Genomic DNA, 24,640 nt, shown 5'->3' with positions numbered 1-24,640 from the left:
ATGTCTTGCGTGACAGTTATTGCATAGTAACTGTCTTTTGATCTCCCTGAATATATTAATTAACTAGTCCATGGTCTTCTTTGAAAGGTCACTTAAAGCCTTTATTGCCATTATCAGACTACGTAAGGACACATCTATTAAGTGGTTAACTAATAATACGCTTTGATCCCAAGAACTATTTAAAAAGTTATTAAAGATAAAGAAGGAAGACGATTATTATTAAATTTAAGCAGGCATTTGGTATACAAGAAGGTAACACTTGAAGTACGGAGAATAAAAGTGAACAGGAAACGCAACCAAGAGAATTTACATAGCTTCAACAGGAGTTCTAACCACTTTTCTCGCATGTGGATGTCACGCAGGGCAACAATCCCATCAACGTTGCACATTATGAAGTCATACAAACTTTATTCAAGAACAAGCTTTCAACAGTAAAATCAGGCGCGCGCATCTCAACGCGTGGGAAGTGACAGTAGACTTCGCTGGCAGTGAACGTCGCGGTCACTTGAGAAGTGCGTGAGAATTTGTAAGGAAGTTTTATCACCGCCTGTATTTTCTTATATGAGTTAAAAACCTGCTTAAAGCAGCCATATTAAAAGGTTTGTCTTCACGGGAGACAATCTTCTCACAACCACCAAAGTTGCTGTTACAACTACCTCATTATTAACTTGTTTTCATGACGTTTCTAATGCTTATAAGTTTCACAAGTGAAACTCATTTGTTATTAGATCTGTCTACTATAGTAATACCTGAAAGTGTACGAAGAGGTAATAAATACACCTCAATTAAAAACATTTCAGAATAACTATCTTCCGGTCATATAATATTATGATTAAAAGCATGAAATGTTTATATAATTTCGTTTTATTTGGGATCTACATCTATTTAGACATCTTGGACGAAAGTCAAGGTAAGTCATTCAGAGTAACTATTTTTCTTGACCCTTTTATTTCCATTTCCAGATCTTTTACACCAGAATACGTAATGGTATTATCTTAACGTAGGCAGCGAGGCATTAAGATATCCTAAAATGCATATTTTACGTTACAATCGTTTAACCACTCTCTCTTTGTATAGGTTTGTCAAATTCTCATACTACAGTAAAATTGCATTACCAGCCAACCAATGAACTTCTGCTTTTGAAATATTTGCAGTAACTTACTTGGTCATTTGAAATAACAAATTGGAGAACTGTATAATTAATTTATTTTTGTTCTTTTTTGAGACTTTTTTAATGGACACTAAATTTCTCCATACTATTACTTTCGAAATTATGTCAGTATTTCACTGGAAAGTACTTGGAAAGAAACAATTAAAAATACCCTAGTTGGAAAGGATAACAACTTAAGAAAAATGTATTTTCTAAAGAGTGCCAAGAAATTTGGCTTAGACGCCATACCCGACATACTTACGGATACATAATTTGTATGTAACAGGATTCAGACAAATTATTTAAATCTGGCCAGACTGGAGGCTTCCTTGAAGAAACAAGTCTTATAATCTCCTAGTAGGGGAAATTAGCTGTCATACACACATATAATTAATACTCAAGTGGGCGTTAATAATTTAATCATTTTTGACATGAAAAGTTATTTCATTATCCTGACCAATACGTTAATTCTGTGGTGGTATTATGTTCCTAGCTGAATGCATAAATACGCTTTAACTAAGAGCTCTTTACATTTATCTTTTGAAAGTGAAGTGAAAATCCACTCTTTTTTGGTAATACTAAATAAGATACCCGAAAAGATATCTCTTACTTAGTGGCAAGGAAATATGTATATAACAATTACTTCTAGTGTATTATGTAAATAATAATACCTAATACATCAGATGAATTATTATTATTATTATTATTACAACGGTACTTAATAGCCCAAAGAAGTACTCCTAGATAATACATAATCGTAAACCAGAAATAGTCACTAGTTCGATAATTGAATGGAAAAATATCCTAACTTTCTTCATTACTAAATTTTGAAACAGAAGGATGAACCAATTAAACTGAAAAACAAGTAGATGTCATGTTATTTAAGACTAATGTTCCATCACTTGTTTTTAAGAAAATAACATGCATATTATCCTTTAAACGTTTTAAGGCTTAGTTTCAAAGTTACTGATAACAAAGCTGAATTTAACACAAACGGAAATTACACATGTTAAGCCCAAAAAATTGCAAAAATAGCTGGTAAAGATATTTGTGGTTTATTCAAGCACGTTGCCTCTTATTAACTGAATACCAACGACACACTGCAATAAATCAATTCGAGATCCATTTACAAAATGATCCTTTAAAACCTCATCTCACAAACAAAAAATAAAATATCGAGGTCTAAACTGGCCCTGTGTTATCGAGCTAAACTATTCCCTGCACTTTAAGTTTAGAGTGAATTATTAGACGAGTATCGAACCCTTAACGTGAATGTTGTATGGTATGGTGCTGTTGAGTGGCTGCTGACCAGAGGAAAACTAATGTCATTTTTTCACAAACAACAAGCTAATGTTTACTGACAAGTAATCGCAAAACGCAAAAGATAGAAAAACTATAAATGACTGTGATCTTGATAAGTAAGAACAGATTAATATTTCATTCTGCACTCTAATATATCTTAAGGTGACTCACTTTATTATTAAAGTAGACACAAAACAGACACTACAATATTTTCAACATTTTAAATGCCAATAGCTATTAAATTATCTGTTTTAAAAAAGGAAAGGTGAAACATTGGATCATTCTTTTTTTGTTATCATTATCTTGGTGTAATGTTACAGTACGTCTATTACACGAGGTGAAAAAGACAACCAGTTCCCGAAACTCTGTATGAAACTATTTAAAACGTATTACTCTTAGATTAGTATTGGCGGTTTCATTTAGTTCCCAAATATAAAAAATGAAACTGGCATGAAAATCGCCACTGTTGTGTCTTAAGAGTCTGGATCACTTGATTAGCAGTACAAGAAGATTGACAATGTGAAGAATGGTCATTCTGTGAGTTTTAGTTTAAAATTCATCATTCGCAGTTGTGAAGCTGTAGAAAGTTGAAATATGTTTGCTTCTTTTCTTGTCCAACTGTTCTCCCACCAACATACCATTTAGCAACTTTTCAACTTTCTTTTTATGTAGGAATAGTCATTTCCAAGACCTCAGTACTCTAATTAAAAATAGCAGAAAAGCATGAAGTCGGACATCGCTACCACCTGATAAATCAAGCTAGAAAAAGAAAATAAGTTATTCATAAATTTTCGATGTGTGGATTTATTTCCATGAAGACTTTTTCATCTTGTAGCCACTCAAATCTAGCTCAAAGTAACTTTTTTCACTCTATCTTAGAACTATCTTATAAATTGCTTATTTCATCAAATACGTGTGCCAATATAGTTTCGATACTATTTCGCGCTTGAGATGTTATTATGAATCTATTTCGTGAACAATCGTAAGAACAAGGAGCCGTAGAGTACAAAATCTCGAACCATTTCTTTTAAATATTAACAAGCTTCTGAGAGCATGGTTATGAAAACTGAGCAGAATAAATACCATCTGGTGTATATTTTACTAAAGTAAAGTTAAACATTCTAGCTATAAATGTTTAATAATGATTTTGTATAGCAAACCCCGAGACCCGCCACTCAAAATACAAAACAAAAACAAATATATTGAAATATATTATTTTATTCCAAATATTTTATTACATCTTCCACTAACGGTTTTTTCTGCTGTATTTATGGAATTTTCTTAAGTGTTGAAACAGTTATTGCTTCGAAGAAAGTTGCCAATTATGTTGATAGTTTTGCATTCACTAAGAAACTATAAATTTGCATCTAAACTAACCATTTGCAATATGAGCTTGAATTAAACTAAGTAACTAGAGATGAAGGGGAAAATATTTAATTTTAAGGCTTCTTGATAACGTATAATTAAGATATTCATTAAAAATCTAAACTTCTCTCTCTCTTTTATTTGCATATCAGAAATTTTAAAAATTGTATCGAAAGTTTATGGTATATGTCATTCGCTTAATTTTCTTATAATGCGGAAAAACTGATATAAAACATTACAATAAAAAATAGCAGAATGTATAGTAAAATATAATGATGGAAAAGGAACTTAGAGGAACACGTCGTAAACAGATAAAAGTGCCAGTCTGTGGTTGTAGTACACTGACCCAGTAAGCGTTAACTCCAGCACAACTTGCCCCAGCCATAAATTTACCGAAATAGTATTGCACTGTCAAATGGTTGTTGCATTCACCGTGTGATAAATATTTAGATACTAAACGTACACCTGGACTACCATATAAGTCTTTTAAATATAAAATATCAGCCGCATGCAAAGAATATAGATCTTCCTTTTTCTATCAAGAGTGACGGCTTAATCAGAAGTCCTGCGTCATATGGTTTTCAAATGCACATTTTTCATATTTTGCCGTCCATAAACTTAATTGTTTTTCTTCATATACTCAACTTTCTAGAGATACAATTGTATTTTTTAATGTTATATCTTATTTATTCGAACTTACCTAATTTAATTGCTTAGATAATAAGAAGCTAAGCGTTTAATAGTAGTTAAAATAACAACTATTTATACACATAAAGAAAATTTTTATTGATGATGAAACATACTATATGTTTCGAGAAAACATTGGACTTTCTTCCTCAGACATGATCTGTAGTCAGATCATATCTGAGATCTCTCTTCGTCCCACTTGTGGTACATGGATTATTGCAAAATGCTAAAAAAATCCAAGAAAGGTATTTTTATTGAATTTTAAATGGATGTGTAAATTATGGTTTTTCATATGGGTGAAGCGTGTATGAATCAGAAAACCCAATGTTTGAGAATTATATGTGAGGGGGAGATAATGGGTATACCACGAGAAAACCCACTTTTACGAGTAAGACGCCGACATTTCTATCCTGAATCACTCCCAAGAAAACCCGAAAAGAGAAAAAAAGAAAAAAGAAGAGTTAATGAAAATTCACGAGATTATAGGATGTTGTACAACTAACGTGTAAGTGTTGTTTTATTGGTGAAACACTGGACCCTAGCCGAAGACGACTCGGTTGTATTCGTTGATCAAGCCAGCGTCGTCGGTAGTAGAGAGTCTGCAAATAAATGAAGGTGATTCTCTTGTAAAAATGCCATCATCTCTTCTGCATAACAGTACATGTAGGGTGAAAGCTCATGGAAGAACTTGTCTGATTGATTGCTCTGAATGTTTCTTTATCTTCTTGGGTGGTGGCTGATCTGGCGGCATTTCGGTTTATTTACGCTCACTTCTTGCGTTGATTGTTGTGTGTGTCTACTGGAAGTTTCGTTGTCGATGCTTTCGCAAGTTATCGTCTTGGTGGTGCAATCGTGTTTAGTCTTCCTCTACGTGGTCTGAGGTTTAGTATGTTGGTCTTTCCACGACCAAAAGGAAAAGGTAAAAGAGATTAGGAGATTAGTGTTGTTTTGTGGTGGATTGAAGTTAATCTGATGGACATATTTCCATGGAACACGCAAATAATAAAAATCATCTATGGTTAAGGGCTAAATGAATACCCTGCTCTCTAGGAGAATTCTGGTTTAAATTATGCTATGGAGTTTATTTTCGTAAGGAATAGTTGTGGATCAGTCCGTCGATGATCACGAGAAAACTTACCGGGTTTTTGGCTTTGGTATTACAGGCTTGGAATACCTCTTTTTACTAGTGCGGACCTTTTTTTGGTCTCTCTCTCTGTCCATCTGAAGAAATTCATCCGAATTTCAAAATACTTTGAGGTGAAATTTTTCTCCTACACTAACCCAAAATCAAAAAAGAAGGAGACTGTTTATAAGCTGTAAAAATCATCAAAGCAAACGATCTGCCACTAAACTGTGATAATAGCCGTAGCAGCATCAGCTTTATTTGGCAAAGTTTATTCAACGCTTATACACATGACCAGGTTTGACCTTTACCTATATCCTGCCACATGATGACATCACTTCCGTCGTATTTAATCCCCGTGTCCTTTGGCTTTGTAACTATTCATAAACCTTGTATTGTTTAGTACTGATCATATCTGAAGAAGACAGACTAATGTTTTGTCGAAACATATCGTGTGTTCCACCATCAATAAAACTTTTCCTTATGCTTACAAGCTGTTGTTTACCTGTCTATTATTATGTTAGTATAATATGCTCTTTACTGAAGTGAAACGTTTATTATTATTATTAATTATCATAACTTTAAAAATTGATACAATATGTGTGTTTACTTTTTTGTTCTTTCTCCTACACCTTGAATGGCTTCAACACGCGAGTCTCTAAATATTTAAACAAGCCCTCATCTTGTGACGCTACAAATCAAGGTTTCGATACCGACGCTGGTCAGAGCACAAGTATCCTATTCTGTAGATTTGTATTTAATAGCAAACAACCAAAACCAAAACTCGATTTTTTCCACATAATAAATGTGCCATAAATGTTCTAGTGTTTATATATTTGTAAACAAACGTTTGGTCTACAGGAAACTGGACTACAATCGTTTCTTTCTCTAAACAAAACTACGACTCTTTATGATCAGTCAGTCATTTTCAAGTAAACTAATATTTCAATGTGTGTTAGTCACATTTACTATTCACACAGTAGTTTAAAATATAATTTTCGTTTCTGAAATACAATATTTATCAGTCTTGCCTGACATTTCGGTGATCCATGATTTGTGCGCGTACACAGTTTTAATTTGTTTAGAACGTTGGTACAATACAATTTGGCTCATGTACAAAGTATGAGAAAAACTTTAACACGTTTAAGCTGTGCTTAAGATAAAAACAAATACATTTTGTTTTTACTGCAATAAGTTTTAACATTTTATATTTGTGTATATGTGACACATGAATACTAATCCACTTTTTGATCCATAAAAGTAAAATACTTCCTCATAACTTTAAAAATGTTTTCTAAAGCGCTTTAAAAAAACTTTAAAAGTATCTAAGGAAAAATAACCTCACTGCTTGATTACACGTAAATTTTGTATTGCTTTACATTTCAAATAAAGTAAACTAAGTTTTGATAATTCTTTACATACTAAAAAAAAGTAATTGGAACAAAAACACAAAACGAAACAAACTCTCACCTCTTTTAGGGCCCGGCATAGCCAGATGGTTAGAGGTGCTCAACTCGCAATCTGAAGGTCACGGGTTTGAATCTCCGTCCTCTTTCAGTCATGGAGGCGTTTTAATGTGACGCTCAATTTATTGGTAAAAGAGTAGTCCAAGAGATGGCGATGGGTAGTGATGATTATCTGTTTACCCTCTAGTCTTGCTACATTAGGGACGGCTAGCACAGATAGACCTCATGTAGTTTTGCGCGAAATTCAAACCAAACAAACTGACCTCCTTGTTACGTGGTAGATATGAAATTTAACTTTTAATTTTGGCATATATGGATGAAATGAATCTGGATTTATAGTCTAAAATGTGGAACCCTAGTTTTTGTCACGTGTAAAAATAATTTCGAAATGTTTATGATATTCCGTTAACTTACAAGTGTTACTGAAAAAAACAACATTATTGAATTCTAGCTGGATCAATCTTAACCTTATTGGAATGGAAGTGATGTAGTGTTCACTGAAAGACTGAATTCATATCATACTTGAACTCGAAATGACCAATTATAAATAGGTATCGCTCAATATTTCACTTTTAAGGAATTACACCTTAATTTTAATTAGGATTGTTTGAATAGAAGTTATTTTCTTAAGAAAATCTGTTGAAATAGATATCTAGTTATTTAAATTTCCAGAAAACATTGTCCATTCTCAATGTAAGTATTACGGGGATTTTGTATTTTGTCAGCTTTCTACAGATAGTCAGGAATTAGTGGGTACTTACGTTTTCCTGTAATAATATGAGACTGGTTTATTTACCCGATGTTGAACTTTTTTTTACACAAAATAATACAAGCAATTCAGGTTGATTTTCTATGCCAAGCATTTGACCTCATCCAGTGGTGTTATTTCTTATGTTAAAAATAAACTTCATTAAATCAGTATAAAAAGTAAAACAGAACTGATCATTAATGTTAACATTCTATTTACCAAAGAAACATTGTTTTCTTCTTCCATTACAAAATGAAGTACAACTTCATTCTATGAAACAGGTTTTAGTGGTCACATATTCGTGACATAATAGTGAATCGAATAACTCAGTTGAATTCCTTGATAGTTTAATCTTCAATAAAGAATTTTTAGTATAGTTCCAAACTATAAATCACGGAAACATTTTTCATATTTGTTTATTAATAAATTACGGTGTTGCTTTAGGATCAAGAAGTGTTATAAATTTAAATAGTTACTAGAGAAACGTAACTTAACTACGCGAGGAATCTTTGTTTAGTTTTTAATCATAAACTACAGAATAAACTATCTGTCCTATACCCACTGTGATTACCGAAGAAACTAATTTTGTTAAAGTTTATAAGGCTGCTGAATCATCGGGAAGGCAGAGCAGATTTTGTAAGGATCATTTGACACACTTGAACAAGTAAGTATATGGAAAAACAACATTTGATGATTCAATATAAATTAGATGCTTAATGCTAATGTAATATGAAACATTGAGAGAATAACATTATGTACTAATATAGATATATATTCTTTTTACGGGTATATCTAGAAAAATTAAATACAAGAAGTTTATCATGGTTAACCAAGCCATTGAATAGAAATGGAAAATTTAGATTAAGAAAATATTCCAAATGATGGCTTCTTAGAAAACCAAAACTGAAAGGTTTGGATAACTCTCATTCAGACTTTACACTTTTTTCCCTATTTATGGGTGCCATAATTTCACGTTTATTTATTCCTATAAATTCTACATGTTACATGTACTAGTATAGCTGTGTTTTTAAATAAATGATGAGATAAGTTTAGAATAAATAATTGCCAAAAATAAAAAGACAATGAAGTTGCCTAAGCTGTAATGAAAATGTATGAAATATAATTTTGAGTCTAAGAAAGAATAAATTCAATAATACGCTGAACATTTTCCATTCAAATGAAGACACAAAACTTGCACAATATGCGTAAAGCGACTTATAAAACGTATGTTTCTTAATTTGTAAAACAACAGAAAAAGAAAATATATGAATTTACTTGAAAAAGTATAATGAACTAACCATCTGAAATTGTACAAATCGTGTTATAAGTTCGTTCAGCTCAACCTGCACTAATCAACCAGTTCGAATCCCATAAATTGATATCACTAATCATTTAGTTAAAAGCACAATATATACACATATTACCAAATTGCTAAAATACGCTTCACGGTTACTTTGCGTCGTATTGTATAATTCAAGGTTTATTTACATTACACATATAAAAAATTAAACTGAGATAAAATACTATAACAAAAAACAAAATACGTGAATGGTGATTTTTGAAAAATAATATATTTTATCTATAAAGCTTAATTTTAATCTATGAAATAAAAATATATTTTTAGTTTATGTGTTAGTTAGTTTTCAAATGCAAGTTATTAAAACTGAAGTAAGTAAAAGATAAAATTATTTTTCGTATAGGTAAGTGGTTAAATTTCAAATGATTTAATGTTGATTGGTGTATCTCAAAGCCTAAGTAATTTATATTTAGTTGTATAGGCTGAGCTTTAAACCACTTGCTTTAATTTGAGTACATCATAAACTCAAATGACTTGTAGTTTTGTTAAAGTTTGTCAATATTTATCCGAACTGGGTTTAATTAAGAAAAAAAAACATAGATCACGAGCCAAGTCAAGACTGTCAAAAATTTAAGAAAAGACAAATAATATAAAACTTTGTACATTGGTAGTTAGAGTTCAGAATTCAAAGCATCGGAGCATTTCGGCTTTCTTTCATTATAGGTAAAGATAATTCATGATCTGTTTTAAAATTACGTCAACGATTTCTGTCTATTTGTAAAGTGTTTTATTGTATTACATCACACGAAAAGATAGTATACGACTTTGTAAAAATCTAGACAGTAGGACAAACACAGACATTTTAAATGACTAGATAATAACTTTGTCACATTACTCACTTTCTACACACATATATATACATACAGACATACTGGTAGATGACTCACACAAGGTTGTAATTAAACAACCAAGAAACTGTTAAGAAATGGTCTTGTTGCATATAAGTTTAAGTCGAAGCTGTGTTATTAGATGTCGAGAAATGACTCAGCCGACAATTTTATGAGATACGGAAATACAGATTTACTCTCACAGTGTCATCTTTCTTCTATTTAGTAAGCAGAGAAATAGCCCAACATACACTGTTACATACAAATCTCATAAATTATTTGCACACATGCAAAGCTATCTAAAGTGATTCAATATAATTCACAGCCTCATGCCTTTTAAACATGTTTTATTACTCTACTCAGTGATTAATTACTATATTGTTTCGCTGACTCCATGCATTGTAGGTTTTGTTCATGAACTCTCTGAGAACAATGACTATTGTACGATAATATTTTTCATGATTATTTAAAATACAACATTTGAGAGAAATCATTGAGCTCTAAGTTTGAAAATTTTTAAAAGTAATGAGTTAACATTATAACATGTGTTAATCGTATAAGTAAAGACACCTGTGTATAGCATAGAAAACTTAGAATTGACAGCTGACTGAGATAAGGAACACTCCTTAATTTTTAACTACTACGTTTCAGTTTCGCTCATATGCCAGTTAGACTCAAAGTTATAAAGTCAAATAAATGTGGAACGTTTTTGTTCCAACGAAAGGTTTCAGTACAAGTATTACACCTTGAGACATAAACAACCTAGCCTAACATATTTTGGTTGAATAAACATGCATTTCTATCATCAAAGATGAAAAATTCAGATACAATGAATGAGGAAACTTCGATCTTCTTTATAGAACAAGATAATTGAGGATCTGCTCTTTAACGCTTTTTTCAGTGTTATTGTATTAAATCAGAAAAGAAAAGAGTACATGGCTTTTCAGTTTAAATACTCTAGTGTTTGTTTCATTTCATATATTAGAGATTACTCATAACTCTCCAAAAATAACAATAACGAGAAAGAATAACAGGTTACATGCTTCCATCATTTCCCCTGAAGAGATGATGTTGAAAGTGGGGACATTCTTTAATATTCATCCCTGTGGAAATTGTTGATGGAATGTTTACTCTGTCATTTTACTCATTATATGGGTTAACACCATGATTGAAATATCTTCAACGATGGTGCGTCAAGTGATGTTGTCATGTGTGCTATACTCATAGATTTGAGAGACTTTACTAATTGGTTGTAAAAGCACAAATGATAAGTCTGACAGTTATTTAAATCGATAAAAACAATGAGGCCATCACTGGTCTGAATAATTATACTGTTAGAAACCAGGTTTCGATACTCGTGGTGGGCATAGCATAAATAACCCTTTGTGTAGCTTTGTGCTTAACAAGAAAACAAAAAAACAAAACTAAAATAGTTTCTACTGTAGCAGTGTAGTTGGACTTTTATACTGTTCCACAAATATAACTTATACTCTACTGTTTCATATCACTATTTGACATAACAGCTGAAAGCAGACATTATCATCATTCTGATACTTATAACAACTAAAAATTCATCATTCAAACTACCAGCACTTGCTTGGTAACTTCAAGTTTTGTACTTTACACAATTTAGTAAGCTTCAAGTCATAGTACAGACATTTCCAAGTGGTCATCTTATATTGCTCTCTCAGATATAGGAAAGTAACTTCAAAGTGGTCTCAGAGGCTGGTGCAATATTTAATCAATCGGTGGTGTGAATTTCTTCGTCATCAGTGGTTTCTCTGCTCAAGCCATAATTTAATTTAAAATGTGGGGGAAGTATTCGAGACATTTTGTTTTCAGATTCGATATTGGGAATTAGCATGCAATCAGTGTTTGCACAAGGAGTCAACATAAGGGTCAGTTTTCAATATTCTATGTTATTCCTCTTAACAATGAATGTTTTGTATCTTAATCATATAAATACCACCTGTGGAATTATGTATGAAACATGTAAACGTCTTGGGAGTTTTTTAATGCCTAAATAGGTAAGTCACATTTCTCTCCCAGAAATAGGAATTTCTTTTGTTAAATTCTGTTGAAGCCAAGCAACTGTTACACCACTTATTTTCCTGGTTGGAATAGTATATTTTAGAATTTATCATGCCTTTATAACAGGAGTTGCTACTGCGGGGGGATGTTTTCCTGGATTTCTACTGCTGGAGTCTATCGTTTTACAGGAGTCGAAGAAGATAATTTATGATATCTTGAAATCAAATGGTAGATTTAACTTTTACTTTTTCCCTACAGTGGATGTCCAAGGAGCCTCTAAGAGCCAAATGGACCTTTATTGTCACTGTGGTGTATTATATTAGTATAGTTACCATAGCATGACCTGTGACAGGGTTTCTGATCTTTATGGTATTTGTCATTTTTACAGAATGTACAGACAGATACATTATTTAATTTTGCAATGCTTGGGGAAGTTCTGAAAGATTGTCTCCACTTAACTCAGTGTATTTCCCATGAGTAATATATAGAAAGATAAATGGGTTATATTAAAGAGATTTTGAATATTCAAGCGACTACTATTACGTAACATAAACAATTGATATAAAGATATGGTGTAGCTAAATGCATCAGAACTACATTTTGAAAGTTCTGTCCTTTTCGTACTTAGTGTGATGCTACTAAAAAGTGGTCACTTTTGGGTAGGATATGTAACAATTCTATGCGATAAAAAATATTCATACACTCACTTTATAAAGATGTATTCAGGTGGGAGACTTAGATTTTCCAAATGGATACTCCTTGTATGACGTTGGAAGACAAATGAATATGGATAGAATAAGCATCAGAATTATCCAGAAAGTGGCATACAATAAGTCGTACTCCGTAACAAATACCAGTGTGAAAAACTACCTAATGTACCAGGCAGTAGTACCTAAAACAATAAAAATTTCCGTCTGGAACGAGGCTAACAAAGTATGAATTCACCAAAGTAAAATTTTTATTTATAACTTATGCTAAACCATTATATACTACCTCAAACAACCTGAGAATGAACCGGGTATTCATGCTTTTACATACGAAGATGTATCAAAAACATCGCTTATACATTCTTGTACAATCAAACTTTGAAATGAACACTGGAAAACCATCGCCCCTACACACTTGATAAGTTAAAAAAAACTAGTATGGAGGAGAGTGAGAATTAAAAATGACAAGCTTTGCAACAAAGCATTTTGCAATGGAAACTGCGATGCAGAGCTATTGTCACGATATACAGTCGGCGGATAGAATATGATGAGACGTGTTAACATGGACTGCAACAGCTCATTTTAATATAACACACGAAATCTTCTGCAGTCGTAACAGCAAGTGAGTTCAAATATTTTTTTTCGTGATAAACAGACTGTGTCCTTTCAGATGATATGAGATGGAAAAGTTTTCATTCACTACTGTTTCCAGAATAAATGTTTCCGTATCTGAGCAGTCTGCAAAAATGTCCTCCATAGCCCTGTGTTTTTATTTGATAATTCATTAGATGTTATCTTTTCTGTGTCAAAAAAGAATAATGTACTCAGGTATAGAGCAGTCTCGTTTTTCAAATTCACCACCACCACTATCATTGACACCTAGTATTTTACAGTTACCATATTTTTAAGCTTTCTTCATATACAAGGCTGTCGTACACTTGTTGCTTTTCCGATTGTCACCTAAAAAGAATGGAACGGATGGAAAAGTCATTGTTTCATGCTAGCATTTTGAAAGTCCTGCAGATGCTAATGATTTAGCACTAGGATCATCACTTCCATAAACTTCATTACATATAATCATGATTATATATGTTATCAACGTATATTATATTTTGTTTTTTATGTTGTTAACCCGAAGGAAACTTGATATTAAAGTTATTTTAAAATATTGAAATTGTAACGAGATATGTTTTCCTCTATTATTATCACATGAAGATCAAACATTTAACAACCACCAATTTTAAAAACGCATATTTCTTTACATCTTAACTGCAGTCATCCAATATAGAATAATTGGTGTTGTGACCATCCTCATTTAACTGTATATTTTCCTTTGTAAGCAGTTACTCTTAAGACAACTTTCTGTAAACATACGTAATGTAATACAAGTTCATCCTCTCCCATACATGTAGAAAGTACTTTGTACAATCATCTGCACTACACCATTTCTTTCATTTAAACATTCTAGGTATTGGCGGTACACTAACTTTGTGTGAAAGTCAGCTGCCTTCGCTATAGTCCTACACTGCTACTTTCTGGACGGCTAGCGCAGGTAGCCCTCGTGCAGCTTTGAGCGAAATTCGTAACAAACAGACTCATCATACGAAATATTTGACTTTTAGTTCGTTCGGAAGTATATTTTGGGGCTCGTTTGGCTTCCAGACAAATTTTGCAGTCTTACTATAATATATGTATTAGTATCTATGCATATAAAAAAAATTGCCAGTCTGTTGAATGGTATCACAAACAAAAATCCATGAAACAATCATACTTTGAATATTTAAGATTCAAACAATTAGAAAAATGATTGTGGTATATATAACTAGTATTTCTTTGTATAATTTAAAATATAAGTATTTTACTAGTGTTATGCATTACGGTTTGGTTATATTTGTTTTGATGTAGTACTAGGAAACTGCAGTTCTTAAATAAACGGTACAACTTTTGAAATATAAAACAAACGATACAGTTTCTATCAGTAAAATGTACGAAAAGTTTCAATCACTTTAATATAATGAGATGCGTATGGGTAAAGAGCAGAATCGAACACATTTCACGTGCTGTATTTCGACAGAAAAAAATCATTTTTTAGAAAATGTTCACTCATATTTTTTCCCATAAGGTATGAAGTATTACGACAACTAATTACTAGATAAACAACTTCCCATAGAGCGGCATTTCTGCTAGTATTTCTAGTTGGTTTGTTCATTTGTTTATTGTTAAGCACAAATGAAATATCTTTTTTCTGTTCATTTCGGGTGTTGGAATTCGAATTTAGCGCTATTAGTTTTTAAACTTGCGTTGAGATATCGCTAGGAGAGGAAAGTGGATTAAACGGAGAATTCAAACCTTATTTGATGTTTGAAAACTTTCTGCATTTGTATGAGATGAAAGGATTGAATTTTTAAAATATTTTAGTTTATGCTTTTCAAATCTGTTTCACACAATAATATGCAGAACTTTTGTGACAGTTGTCATATTAAACTTCTGCAAAAGTGGTTAAGATGTAGAACTTCTGCTACAATCAGTGATATGCATAATTTGTATAAGAGTCAGTGATACGCAGAACTTTTGTGACGTTAACTAATACGCAGAAATTACATGATAGTAGACAGTGAACATAACTTGTATGACAGTCAATAATTACATACATAAGCGTTTGTGCTTTTGTTTTTATTAATATCATAGCCGATCGTTGCATCTCGTGTTATGCACTACGGACTTGACGAAGGAAAAAATGATTTAATGTGGCCTTCACCATTCTGCGAAAGTTTTCTAGAGTACTTACCGGTTTATCACAAACATAAAAGTAGGTCATTCCTAAACCGTATCCCTCGGTTAAAATTTCCTGTTAATTAAATAGTGTGATGTTGAAGGATAAAACACGTTCTTTTTTATTTATTTTTCTAGGCGTTTTTTATTTTTATTCTAACTGAGCACTTATTACATAGATGAAGTTTGTTTTTTTTTTTGCTTTCTAATGAGTCCAAACAACTATCAGCTAGATCTGATATAAAAAAAAAGAAACGTTCATTAAACCTGAAAAACATTACCAAAATTATTGTTTTAAAGCACATAAAACATCAGAACTATGTATCTCCGTATATATAAGATAAATATATCTATTTTGTTAGATAGGTTTCATAGAAGCACTTGTTTTTAATGTGTTTCATGTTTGTCATTAGGAGCTGTTTACTATATTTTTAATTGTTGTTATAATTTATACATATATACGTAGGTTTCAATTTGTTTCAAAAACATCTTTGTTATTTATTAATTGACGTACCATCTTAACTAATTTTGTTGTGGCATAACGGATTATTTTATTCATGTTTATATATTGTTTCGCAGTACTCATAATGAATGACATAAGGAAACAAGGACTGCCTCCATATTTTAGAGCCCCCATCTAGTACAGCGGTATATCTCCGGATTTACAACGCTAAAATCAGGGGTTCGATTCCCTTTGGTGAGCTGAGCAGATAGCCCGATGTGGCTTTGCAAAAAGAAAAACAAACAAACCATATTTTAGTAGTTCTAAAATTGACTGTAAAAGAAAAACTTCCGCGAACACAATAATAAACTATGTTTCATTTAATTAATAAATAGCTATTTATGTGTTGAATAAATAAAAATATTTTCTAATCTTTAATACTAAAGCCAATATTAAATAAATGTTCTTTGTACTTGAAGTGACATTCATAAGAACTGTAAAACCCAAATTAAAATTGCAAGAGTACGTCATTGGCTGTTAGAAGTAAATTACAGATTAATTTTTCTATTACTGAGAGTTTGAAAGCCACTAAGATACTGTGAAATACATATGGAAATTCTAAGAACACATCCTCGACTCTATTAAAAATGATTATTTAACAGCTAATTTAATGTTGGAAATAAACTGCAACATGGAAATCATAAGAGCATCATAGGTTCGGTTATAAGCTACAAGTTGTTAGAAAGTTATACATAAATCTCTGCTAATGTACTTATTCATTCTTAGGTTGATCAATGTATTCTAAAGACGGCAAATATGGGTATTAAAACTTTAAATAAAATATAGTACAGAACAACTTTAGAATACATTTTTACTTCAAGTGGGTTTCTCGTCATCATGAATTTCTTATAAAAGTATCAGAAAAATAAAAAAAAGAGTGTGAAATTGTTTGTATAATTTTATGGTTAATCGAATTATTTATATTGTACTGCAATTTTTATTTTAAAGATATTCTTATACTTGTAAAAATTAATAAAGTGATAATTAGAAATATTCAATCACCATAGTAATTTATTATAGTGTATAAAATGCAAGTTAAACTTGTTTACTTTAACTTTGTGTAAAATAAATGTATACATTCATTTTTATTTTGAAATTAAATAAGTAGTTAAATTTGAATTTTCAGATATAGAGGGTAATATTTCCATGTATTGTAGGTAAAGTGCAATTTGTTCTGCCATTACGATCCCTAAGGGTTTACTACGAAGCGCCCCCTGGTGTGCACGTGACAACTCTTAAGGCGTACGATTCCGAAGCTCCACTAACTCCGGTCACATTTAACATGTTGGAAGTGAGAGATTACTCATTGTTTCACTTGGACCCGACATCGGGCAATCTCACAACAACACGAAATATTGAGAGAACTATTGGACAGATGTATCATGTAAGAAATATTTGACTTTTACCGTAACGTAATTAAAATTTGTATTACATGTTTTTGGAGTAAATTTCTATTAAATAATTCGTAAATATTATATTTTCTTTATATTGTGTTTCAATACTAACACAACGTATAGATTATTACGGCGAACAATATATGTATATACATACAAAACCTTTAACTTATTTTGGACTGTTTTACAGCGTTTATGGTATTTTGCTAATCATTTTTGTGTTTAATATAATTTTCTTACCATTTTTATTTTCTACATTAACCTCAGTATTTTAACCATATATCAATGTAGTTGTTCTGGTAGCCTTTATATTAAGCTTATTTTTCGTACATTATTTCATTAAAAGAAACATCCATTAAATATTCTTTGATAGATTGTTTAGGCAGAATATTCATGACGAAACTTTGTATAATGAACGGCAACTGCTTGTTGTGGAAACACAAGTGTAGAGGATGACGTTTTGAAAGTATTCTGCCTTTAGTCTTCGAAACGTCGTTCTCTACACTTGTGTTTCCACAACAGGCAGTTGCTGTCCATTCGACAAAGTTTCATCCATTAAACAGTTTTTTAATGTTTATCCTTTCTATACTTCATAGGATTGTGTCTATTAAAGAATGTAGTTTATGCAATTTCTCTTATACATTCCTCTCAGTGACACAGAAGTACGTCTGCGGACTTACAACGTTAAAAATCGGGTTTTGATACATGTAGTGGCAGAGTACGGATAGCCCATTGTGTGGCTGTATACTTGACTCAAACAAAGCAAATAAAAACGTCGTAATCTTATGCATTTGATTCTACTTATCTAATGTTCGTTATTTGTAAAAAATAAACAAACAAAAACTCTTCTTCGTAGAAAGTATCTTAAAATTCACATTATAATAAGAAATAAATATTAAAAATCTATATTTTCATGTTATCTTTGTTGCCAGTTGATGTTTCTATTTTTACTGAGCCCGTTTCATTTATTATATCTGTGATTAACACCACACACTTCAAACTCGTGGGCTTCTGTTTAGCCACGAATAGTGGGCTTGAAAGTCACGTTATAACATCCCACAACATATTCAGCAACAGGTTTCTATTCCGTTTTATGTAGCTTACGACAAAAGCTTCCTAATTATCAGCCCATGTCAGGCTTGAAGGAGAGAGCTATATATAATATCTGCTTCATACATCATGTGTAAAAGGAATTAATACCCAGGTGTTTCCCTAAAACGTTGAAGTTTTATTGCTTAAAAATTCCAATATAAAGATGGTCTCGATATTAAATTTGTTTCATTTTGTTTTTATTATGCGTGATCATTGTTTGTGAATTGTTTCTTAAATATTTTCATTCTTCTGTGGTGAATTTGTTTTACACATCTATCAGTTATAATTTGAGGTTAACTCCTTCTTTATTTTTTTATATAAAATGTTTTCCTTTGGTTAACTTTTTTCTTTGTCATATCATTAGCTCCGTATGTTTGGAAATAATACTACTGTTCTCTGTTTCCATTAACTTAACTTATTTACGTTATATATTCTGCTGTTATAATTGACAGTTGTGTTTATTTCTTCCAAAGTCACCCCCCCCCCCCTGTAGAACAGGGGCACGTCTGCACACTCACAGCGCTAGAAACTGGGTTTCGATACCCTGGTGAGCAGAGCACAGATAGCCCTTATGTGGCTTTGTGATTAATTCTAAACAAACAAACAAATTATTTGTTCTAAGGCATAGGGAATATCTATGGTTAACTCTGCTGTGTTAATTAATTATTGATGTCCTTTGTTTAATTGTTCTAGGTTATGATTGCTGCTGTCAATCAAGGAGAAGCTGAGGTAATCCATATTCGAATTTCAGTCACAGAATTTAACAGATTTCCACCAGAATTTGAAAAGGAGCTTTACCATAAAGAGTTACACGTGAGTAGCCCAGCGAATACATCTGTGTTGCGAGTTCATGCCCATGATGCTGATCCTGTAGACTATAACTCTGAAATTTATTATTATCTTGGAAAAGAAGCACCAGATGGAATACTTGAACTTGACACAAACACGGGTCAACTGACTTTGATAGGAAATCTAAACCAATCACAACGTTGTCTGATGTTTGCTGTGATTGCTGAAGACGGCGGCTCCCCCTTAAGACAAGCAAGGACACGTGTTGAAATAACGATTAAGACAATTTCAGGTATGCTTCTTGCTTTGGTTTTCCTAACTTCGAATAAGCCCTTAGTTTTAAGGATCTATAAATAATTTCATATTATAAAGGGATGTCATAAATTATTTAGAATGACGTTTAGGTGAAGCCGATATTTTCACCCTCAGGCTGAGGCGATTAAACCCATTGACGAAATGTGTATAGATTTTCCTTCATCGACCAGGTTAGAAACAATGAAGTGAAAATTCCACTTTCTAAAGCCTAAGGCTCATAAAGTATTTCACGAAAATAATTCACCTTGTTGAATATAACTGTTTAATTTCTAAAATATAAATGATATTGTTTTTGTCACCGTCACTTTATCACAATCAACAGGCTTCTTTGAATAAATCGAGATAACTAATTAAAGTGACATATATGATTTTGAGACAGGTGAACAGTTTTTTTTTTGTGCGTGTGTTTAATAGTTTATAATTACCAGGGTGGTATCTGTTACACACTTTATGTTTTACTTATCATTCAACAAGTGTAATAAAAGTTAACGCATAAATATATCATTTTTTTTCTATTTTGCACTTGCGAGTTGAAACGTTTTGTTTGTTATTACTGTAGGATACACTGTACATTGCTTACAAACCATGTAAAAAAATACTTGTTCTTTACCATAGGCATAAACAATAGCAAATTCTGGTGACTTACATACAGTAGGACTATATTCAGGGATTCAATATAGTGTACCATTATTTAAATTATTTGAGAGAAGTTGCAAAACAATGGCTTTCGGCTATCTTTTCTAGGATTACTTTATTATAGTTGGATTTATTATAGTTGAAACCAAGATTTAGAATACCTTGGTATTTTTGTTGGTTTTAAATGAATATGCAAATTGGACTGTCTATAAAACCTATAAAAAAAACCTAAGTTATGTTCATATTCATCCAGCTTTCAGCTTTCTGCACAAAAAAGTGTTATTTAGATAATTTTCTTTTCGCTTTGAAAAAAAAGAAGTCACTAACGGTATGAAGCGTAAGATGAGTCAAACATATTTTTAAAACTAGTGATGGTTCTCATTGCTAACCACAGTATTTTCCTCAGAAAGAATGGAATTATAAAAAAATGATCGTCTGTTAATATCATACTTAAACATTTGAACTATTTCAATTTTATGATACAATAATATAAGGAATTAAATACAGTATAAATAGAATACTTTATTAACAGCATTGTAAGTTCACTTTCTCTCGTTTGGGTTTTTAAGAACCTTTGGACATTCATACATTAAACGCTACGGATTCTTTGGTGTATGTTTGCTGGAGCCGACCCGAGTTTGGAGATGTGTCAGGATATATCATTAAGTACCGTAAAGTTGGTGGTGAGGAAAGTGGTGCCACGATAGTAAATATAACTACCAGTGCCTCTGCCAAGTGCATCACACTGAAAGACTTGACACCCTGGACATACTATGAATTTAGGCTTTACGGTTGGAATACAAATGAAACTGGCATGAGAAGCAATGTAAACCGGTTTTCAACAAGACACGGTTGTAAGTATTTTTTACTTTAAATAACAGAAAAAAAGGTTAAATTAACAGACCTTTCATAGTTGAAGTATATGAGGTTTGAGGCTAATGTATAATACATTGATTTCTACATTTTTGTATACAAATATTTTTATAGAGTAACTAAGGCAACCATTATCTTCAAGGAAATGTACTTTTTACGGTAAAAAACACGCGATAAAACCTGTAAATACTTTAAACATTTGCCAAGTTTTAAAGTTTATCAGAATTAATGTCTAAATAGATATTGAAGGGAAAATACCTTTTAAATTATAGATAAAGCATTTTAAACCTCATAATCTGATTTCATAATCATATGCTGAAAATAAGAAAAGTCAAGTTGTGTCGTATGATTCAGTAGTCAACTTCCATGCAAATAATTCAGAATTGATATGATTTGTGAATATAGCGGTTTGTGATCCAGATTTAAGTGTTGTGAGGCTACCCTGTGAAAACATCATGGATGACATTCAAGATTAATTTTAAGGTAGTGTCCTGTGAAATTTTTATTATTGTGCTTCATACTGTAGGAATGTCAAATGCAAAGGTGCAGACAATAGTAAACGCAAAATGTTAAAAGTTTAATGAAGCTTTGACAGTGAAATATTGAACTAACAAAAATACGTTCCGGAGATATAGGTCATAATATAGAAATGTCTAATGACAAACTCAAGTTAAACAAAGTTAACAATAATTAACAGTTGTTTTCAAAGTGGTGACCAAATGCGACAAAACAAGATGACCACTTTATCATTAATGTTGATTGCTGTTTTTAGTCTTTCAGCACGGTGTCTATGCGTGTGGCACACAGTCGGACAGAAACTCGGTCATCCTCCTGACACTATCTATGTAGTAAGACCATATGAAGTTAATTAACTACGTACTGTACCACTAATTATATTACAAGAACGTAGCTACTATATAATAATTGTCTGCTATCATAATTAGGGCTATTTTATTTTAGTACATTTTAACTTTGTCGACTTTCTGAAGATGCAGTAACTTTATGCAAGATCCTGATATTGCACTTCAGACTTATGTTTGCTTATTAACCTACGGTATGGTAGTATTTTACGATTCTGTTGCACAACTCCGTATACATGAAAGAGATACATTTATGATTAAAACTGTTATTTTTTAGGAGCGTGTGTTGTATTTTTGTGTTTAAGATGTTTCGTTTGCAACTGAAGTTGCTCATCTTCAATGGTAAGACTTTTTCTTTCTCTTTTTTACATTTATTTTAAGTTTTTTTTCTCTGATAGCAGTCATCTTTCCACAGCTGTCTGCTGGCTATACTGTGGGCCTTAGAACCCACGTATTGCTCTTATTTTACTGTTTTTTTTTCTTATTTTACTCTCCTACTATTTTTTATTCACACGTGCGGCTTTGTGAACGGAAGTTAAGACTGATGGATGGTACATCCACACCATTATGTAGATTGTATTTCAGCTGTTACCTCCAAAAACAAGGACACATCTTGTGCCCCACATAATAGCCTGGCCACGGTGATTTTATTTTGTTGTGTAGAGTTTTTCTTTAAGGTTTGGTTTTATTATAAATATGTGTCATGTCATCATAGGTTTGGTCTTGCTGTTTATAACACGGTCGTTTTTTGTTGATGTAAATATTAACTGCTTAGATAATGTTAATGCTTATATTATATGTATATAAGCTAAACATTCTGTGTATGAGTACATTTATAATATGTAAGATCTGATATTTAAGAACGTGACTAAAACCTCAAATTTACAAATGTTATCCCAATATTACTCATTATATTCAATCATTTCTAGATATTCCTCATCTCAATTTAAAGTAGGATGTATAAATCTAAAAATATCGATTGTCCATCTAAGCATCTGTCACAAAAAGCTGTCCTGATAGTCTGGACTTCTATCCTCTGTTCTATTGTATACGATGTAAATAATTTCCTTAATTTTGTAACAGAGTTAATTTTTTAGTTTTATTTTAGTTAGTGTGGCTATGCATCGCTTGTGCGGGTAGTAGTATGTTTTGTTTGTCTGTTTGGATCATTCATGCATGGTTACTATAGCAATGCTCACACCTCTCTCTACAAACTATTACTTTGTTCTTTTCTTACGCTTTTTTCATTCTTTATCTGAAATATATTTCGCAATCGAGAGACCATGATTTCTGAGCTCGAGATCCTATTACACGGTATTGTAGTTCTATAAAAACGCCATAATTATACATGTACACATTTCTTTTGCATTTGACACATATATGTGTCCCAAAAACCATGACACTTGAATAATGAGATTGCCATATATCTGTCGTAACCTTGAGGCAAACAACAACCGAATTTACACTAACCTTGAAAAAGTCTGTCTTGCTTAACATTTACAGAATGCATCTTTATAACATAAGAATTGGCCCGGCATGGCTAGACGGTTAGAGCACTCGACTAGTGGGTTCGAATCCCTGTCCCACCCGACATCCTTACCCTCTCAGCCGTGGAAGTGTTATTATCTTTCGGTCAATCTCACTATTTGTTGGTAAAAGAATAACCCAAAAGTTGGTGTAGGGTGGTGATGACTAGGTGTCGTCCCTCTAGTTTTCACTGCTGAAAAACCTCAAAAGTAATTGTAAAAAAGAACAAAAAACACAGGAATGATTTGTGGAATTTCTTTTCTGACTTTTTATACAAATAATGTTAACTATAGCGAAATTTTTGAGTTGAGTGTAATAAAATTCCACGAGACAAAAATCCGTATTTTGTAATATTTCAAACACACTTTTGTTAAAGTATGCATAAACATTATACGATGCAACTACGCTGAGTAATTTGGTAATGAACAAGTTATCAGAGCAGTTAATCATTAGCTAATGATTCCACGCTAAAATAGCCAAAGTTAGTTTTACTAGCTTGAACCGAAAGTATATCAAGGAACTTTTGTTAGTGAAAAAAGTTAATTTTCAATAATTTTATTTGACAATTTCCTTTCTAAATAGACTTATCACCCGAAATATTCATCAAATGTTTTCTCTCTCTCTCTCTATATATATATATATATGATGTATATATAATGTGTATCTAATCTATTAACGCAAAAACGTATCAGTAGATATAAGTACATAACAATAATTTTGGTACTTATAGCCATAAAATCACTGGTCAATAAAAGCGTCAGGTAGTACGAATGTTTTTTACTTGGATATATTCTAGTTAAAAGTGGTACGATAACAGAATTACAATATTAATATCATTCGCCGACCTCGGTTTCAAAGATACTTGCAATCATATTACTTTGTTTATTTGTCTCTTTATTTAATCTGGAGTCAGAAAGTTACCTAAATTTATCTTGCACTATAAAAGCTGAAGTCCATGATTAAAACGACATTGAAGAATGTCATGATTCATGTTTTCAAGCTCTAGCGTAATCTTCAGAACCAGCTGTTTACAGAAAATTTTAGACACAGTAAAGGTGCCGTTACAATGATAATGTTTCACCTGTTTTAAGCTTAAATAAAATTAAAGCTTGGTTAA

At 31.9% G+C, this 24,640-nt stretch overlaps 1 protein-coding gene across 2 annotated transcripts in view; it reads left to right on the top strand.

Annotated features, from left to right (window-relative positions):
• The first annotated feature begins 483 nt into the window (after window positions 1–483).
• The window catches only part of LOC143255622 (uncharacterized), a 93,066-nt gene continuing 68,909 nt past the window's right edge, over window positions 484–24,640 (top strand). For both annotated transcript variants that reach the window (XM_076511559.1, XM_076511558.1), the window contains exons 1-4: window positions 484–910; window positions 17,195–17,421; window positions 19,217–19,604; window positions 20,833–21,117. In XM_076511559.1, coding sequence (XP_076367674.1) covers window positions 829–910; window positions 17,195–17,421; window positions 19,217–19,604; window positions 20,833–21,117 — 982 coding nt within the window. In that variant the 5' untranslated portion in view covers window positions 484–828. The remainder of the gene's footprint in view (window positions 911–17,194; window positions 17,422–19,216; window positions 19,605–20,832; window positions 21,118–24,640) is intronic.

The sequence above is a fragment of the Tachypleus tridentatus genome, chromosome 7 (assembly GCF_004210375.1).
Source record: "Tachypleus tridentatus isolate NWPU-2018 chromosome 7, ASM421037v1, whole genome shotgun sequence".
Classification (NCBI taxonomy): domain Eukaryota; kingdom Metazoa; phylum Arthropoda; class Merostomata; order Xiphosura; family Limulidae; genus Tachypleus; species Tachypleus tridentatus.
The sequence above is the reverse complement of the archived record's forward strand: the minus strand, read 5'-3'. Positions and strand labels throughout refer to the sequence as shown.